The following is a 6000-nucleotide window of genomic DNA, read 5'->3' on the forward strand; positions in this document are numbered from 1 at the left end:
ATTACATTTCTATCAAAAAAGGTAAACTTTCCACGAAAAATGGAATAGTTAAAGTGAATTTTCAACTCCAATGATAAAACTTCAACTAAAACAAAATATGAATTTTTAACCAAATACTTGAATTTCCAACTAAAAAGATAAATTTTCAACCAAAAAAGAAACGAATTTTCAACAAAACATTTCTCTTTTCAACCACAGAAATTAATTTTTAAACAAAAAGATGAGGTTTCAACTAATGAGAGTACTCTTCTACCAAAAATATGGATTTTCAACAAATAGTTGAATTTTCACCTGAAACAGAAATTTTCAATTAAAAATAGAATAATTAAATTTTTAGTAAGTACCTCAATTTTCATTAGAATCCAAGTAATTTTTCAACAGAATGGTTTAATTTTCAGTCAAGAAGATTAAATTTCTATTAAAATAAGATACATTTTCGACAAAGAATGGAAGTTACATTTTCAGATTCAAAAATTAATTCTAAATAATAAAATCTAATGTAAAACCGAAAGATCAAGTTTCAACCATTAAGATGAATTTTTTGCCAAAATAAACGAATTTTTAACAAAGTACATGAATTTGCAACCAAACATTACAACTTTTAAAGGAATTTTCAACAAAAAGTTAAATTTTAAGTTTAAAAAATTCATTTTACACTAGAAAACATGATTTTAACAAAATATTTAAATTTTGAAAGTAAAATTTTGACAACTAAAAGGATGAATCATTTTTAACAAAAATGTTGCACTTCTAAGTAGTTAAATCTTTAAACAAACAGGTTGCATTCTCAACCAAAACATATTAATTTTCCACCAAATAGTTGCGTTTTTAACCATAATAATATAATTAACTCTATCCGGTTCTTCCTGACATTCCCTGACTTTTTGGAATTACCTAATATGTAGCAACTCTGAAATTTAAAAAATTCTATGTTCATTTCACCCTAGAATGTTTTTTTTAAATATATGTATCAATTATGATATATATTTGTATCTTAAATGCTCGATAAATGCTCGGTTCTAGCTTAAATGCTGAGCATATATTCTCGAGAGCATTTGCGCAACATAAATTCTTGGGCATTTGAAAACTCTAAGCACTACTTGCGAGAAAGGACAAGCGCAGCGCCACCTGGCGACCATTATTTTTACTCTGAGCTCTTTTCTTTTTATAGATTTTAAAGCAAGTAAATGTAACGAATGAGAACTAAAAGTCGGGGAAATAAGATGCTCTACTTATCGATTTCACGCGCCTGATAAAAAGGCTCTTATCTAGTGTCCTTGGAATGATAAAAATAAAGTGAGGGATTCTTACTGATTTCAGTAATCGAGCTCTGCCAGTTCAGCGAAACGAATAAGTAAGGAATTTTTTTGGATCAACGTCGTCAAGTGAGTGTTGTGTAGCGTTCAATTGTTGAGTAGAAAATTAGTGCGCGGGTTTATTTTTTTTCGCGAGTGTGATAAACAAAATTTGAAGGTCGAAGCCTTCAAATTTCGTGAACAACCCTGTCTGTCGTGAAGGATAATCAGGACAACGGGGACCGTGATTCGGTTGCCGGAAGGAGTCCGATGAAAATGCTACAGTCCCTCAACAGCCTGGCGAGCAAAATCTCGCCAAGCTCGCCAACCGACAGCAACGCCAACAAAGTTCACATGCACAACAACAATGTGCATCCACATCCGTATTCAAAAAAAGTAGTCCAGGCTTCGCAGTCCAGTAATGGCGATCAAAAGGAAAACAAGTAAGTTGCAATTTTTGTGCTCTGTTTATTTTTATTTTTTCCCAACATCTTAATTATTCCTCTGTATTTCCATATAGAATTCCACATGGAAAAATTCCACGGAATTTTTTTCCATGCATTACTCCATCTGGAAATATTCCATGAATTTCTAGATAGCATTCCACATAGAAATATTCCATACAATTCTAACAATATACCATGATATTTGCATACAGAATATATAATAATTTAACTAAATTACTTCATCTGGAAATATTCCACGAATTTCTAGAGAACATTCCACATAGAAATATTCCATACAATTCTAACAATATACCATGATATTTGCATACAGAATGTATAATAATTTAAATACCTTACTTCATTTGAAAATATTCCATGGAATTTCCAGAGAAAATTCCGCATAAAAATATTTCATACAATTGTAACAGTATACCATGATATTTGCATACAGAATGTATAATAATTTAAATACCTTCCTTCATTTGGAAATATTCCATGGAATTTCTAGAGAAAATTCCGCATAGAAATATTGCATACAATTGTAACAGTATTCCATAAAATTTGCATACAGAATACATACTAATTAAACTAAATTACTTCATCTGGAAATATTCCATGGAATTTCCAGAGAAAATTCCGCATAGAAATATTTCATACAATTGTAACAGTATTCCATAAAATTTGCATACAGAATACATACTAATTTAACTAAATTACTTCATCTGGAAATATTCCATGGAATTTCTAGAGAAAATTCCACATAGAAATATTTCATACAATTCTAAAAGTATTCAATGAAAATTCCATACAGAATACATAATAATTTAAATACATTACTTCATTTCGAAATAGTCCATGGAATTTCTAGAGAACATTCCTTGTAGAAATATTCCAGAGAATTTCCACACATAATTCTATGTGGAAATATTCTATGTAATTTGCGACGAAAATCCTACAGAGATATATCCGATAGAATTTCCATACAGAATTCCGCATGAAAGTATTCCATGCAGAAATCTACACAGAAATATTGCATAGAATTTCCAACAGAATTTCATATGAAAATATTCCACAGAAGTTTCCACACAGGATAGATAACAATTTCCATACATTACTAAGTATAGAAATATTCCGTGAAATTTATAGAGAACATTCCACGTGGTAATATTGCATAAAATTCCCCAACAGAATTCCACATGAAAATATTCAATGCAGAATTCCACATGGGAATATTCCATGGAATTTTTTCCCTGAATTCCGCATGAAAATATTCCATGCGGAATTTCACGTAGAAATATTCCATAAAATTTCCATACCACATTCCAAATGAAAATATTCTAAAGAATTTCCATACAAAATTTCACATTCCATGCAGTTTCTAGAAAGAATTCCACATGGGAATATTCTATGGAATTTTTAGACAAAATTATGCGTAAAAATGTTTTCAGCTCCTTGGTTGAAAATGTAACTATATCATTTTAAAAAAAATCTTTTTTCGTTTGAGAATCAATGTAACTATGTAATTATTCCATTTATTGTTGAAAATTTATACCGTCTAGCTGAAAATTCATGGTTTTTGTTAAAAATTCGTTATATTCGTCATAAATTAAACTCCTTGCTTGAAAATTGATCCTTTTTTCATGAAATATGTATAAATTAATCTGTTTTTGTCGGGGATTCAACGATGCAACTACTTAGTAGAAAGTTTAAATAATTAGTTAAAGTTTCTCTTTTTTTAAGATCCACCTCAATTTAAATATTTTATTTGCAAAAAATAATCTTCAGAATTAAACAAAATTATCTTCTGGGTTGAACTTTTTTCTTGAAAATTCATATTTCCAAGGATTCATAATTTTAGTGTAAAATTCATCTCTTTGGTTGAAAATATAACGATTTTGTTGATTTTTTTTTTTTTGAGAACAAATAATTGTTTTAACTATCAATAAATTTATTCTATTTTTTGTTGGAAATTAATATTTCTTATTAAAAATTGATCTTCTTTAGTTGAAAATCGATATATTTGGATAAAAATGCGTCTTTTTTGGTAAACAAATAATCTTCTCAGTTTAAAATTCCTTCTTTTTAATAAAAATGTAACTGTTTGGGTATAACTTAACCCTTAAAGAGCACACTTCCGTGAAATTACATAAAGAGCGTACTGGGTGTTCGGTACCCAAGGATATTCAAACGTGTGCTGTGCCGACGGTATTGGATAGTTTTTCACAAGAAAATCAAATAATGATCTTTAATCTATCTAGTTTAAGGAGAAAAAGGTTTCATAACTGTTTTTGAAATTTAAAATAGTTTAAAAAATCCTTTTTGGACAAAAAATTTCAAAGTGACTTCTTTCACTCTAAAATTCATAACTTTTTAACTTTTTGATATTTTTACTTAAAATTTTACTTGAATACTTCCGAGATATGACGCTTCAAAAATAAAATTAGTCTTACATTGTTCGTTCCAAACAAGGTATTTATTCGAAAAAATAAAAGCTTCAATCAATTGAAAAATGAAACACCGTACTTTGCGTGATTAAACGATTTTATTGAACTTAAACTGCGTATAAAAATTATAAAAATCAAAATTATGTAACAATGACATAGAAAAATAGGTTTTCTCGTAATTTATTAATCTGGCGCCATATGTTCCATTTTCTTGAATTTCGTACGTTTTGTTAAAGCGCAAATAAATCGCTGGGTCTTATACACCCAATATAGCCCTTTAAGGGTTAATCCGGTTTTGTCGAGGATTCAACAATTTAGTAGAGAATTCAACTATTCGGTACAAAATTTCATTGTTTGTTGAAAATTAAACTTTTTTTTTTAAATGTAATCCTTTGTTAAAAAATAAACTTTTTTGTTGAAAAAATGATTTTTTTCGGGATATAAATTCAACCGTTTTGTAGATAATTCGTAGTTTTGGGTTTAACATTCAACAATTTTCTTGAAAATTGATGTATTTTGTTAAGTAGAAATGTTTTTTGGTAAACATTTTATCTGATTGGTTACAAATTTAATTATTTTATTAAAAACTAATCTTTTTTATTTGAAAACGCAAGTATTTGGTTGAAAGTTGAAGTAATGTTTGAAAATGCATATTTTTTTAAGATTCACCTCGTTGTTTAGAAATTGAACTATTCCATTTTTAAAATACTAAACTTCCGGGTTAAAGAAACATATTTTAGCTAAAACTCTTTTGTTGAAAATTAATTTTTTAAGATTCTTCATCTTAGCTGTAAATAAATCTCTTTTGTTGAAAATGTAACTATTTTGTACAAATTTTGATGTTTTTTTGTTGAAAATTGATTTTCTGAACTGAAAGTGTAACAATTTAATTTTTTGTAAAAAACAGATTTTTTTATTGTAACTTAATATTTTTTAGTTGAAGATTCATGTGTTTTGTTAAAATTGCGTTCTTTTTGGTCGAAAATTAATCTTTTTTGTTAAAAATTCATATTTTTGATTGAAAATTAAATTTTTTGGTAAGCAATACGCTACATTGATGAAAATTTAAGTTTTTGGTTTCTAACTTTTTTGGTAAAAAGTCATAATTTCGGGTTGAGAATTCAACTGTTTTGTATACAATTCATCCTTTCGGCTATAAAATTCAACAATTTCGTTAAAAATTCGTGTTTTTTGGTAAGAATTTATATTTTTTCAAGATACACCTTTTTGATTTAAAATTTAAATATTATTAGAAATTAGTTTTTTAATAAGAAAAATAAATTTTTTACCTGAAAATGTTACGATTTCATTTTTAGTTAGAAATTTATCCTTTATAAGATGAAAATTTATATATTTTTGAAAATTCCTGTTTTTGGTTAGAAAATAAGTCTTGTTTGTTGAAAATTTAATATATATTTAGACTTGAAATCTCGAGAATTTAAAGTGTTTCATATTGAATTCAATATGGTATTTACGTCAGTTTTATTTTCAACAATTGATTCACCTATTATTTCCCTATTTTTGTGAAAAAATTTTCCCTATTTTGAGTTAATTTGGGGCTAAGTTTGTCAACGAGGGGGGACTTTTCACTGTTTATTCTTTCTCCCAAGCCGGACATGAACTCTGTTGCAAACACTTTACTCCGGGAATGTACATTCTCTATTTACACAGCATCAAGATAAAACTGATAACGGCCTCACTATCAGTGTATTTTGTCGAGATACCTTTCCAGTGATAACGAAGCGTTAGGTTTTCGCCTTTCCTCTATCCTTACCCCTATTCATCCATCTCGCTCTTTATTTCTTGGCTCTTGCA

At 28.0% G+C, this 6000-nt stretch overlaps 1 protein-coding gene across 10 annotated transcripts in view; it reads left to right on the forward strand.

The window, feature by feature from the left end:
• Positions 1–6000, forward strand: part of LOC117171515 (CUGBP Elav-like family member 2) — a 979205-nt gene that overhangs the window by 470802 nt on the left and 502403 nt on the right. For all 10 annotated transcript variants that reach the window (XM_033358892.1, XM_033358936.1, XM_033358918.1 and 7 more), the window contains one exon: positions 1321–1738. In XM_033358892.1, coding sequence (XP_033214783.1) covers positions 1566–1738 — 173 coding nt within the window. In that variant the 5' untranslated portion in view covers positions 1321–1565. The remainder of the gene's footprint in view (positions 1–1320; positions 1739–6000) is intronic.

Source organism: Belonocnema kinseyi, chromosome 1, assembly GCF_010883055.1.
Source record: "Belonocnema kinseyi isolate 2016_QV_RU_SX_M_011 chromosome 1, B_treatae_v1, whole genome shotgun sequence".
Classification (NCBI taxonomy): domain Eukaryota; kingdom Metazoa; phylum Arthropoda; class Insecta; order Hymenoptera; family Cynipidae; genus Belonocnema; species Belonocnema kinseyi.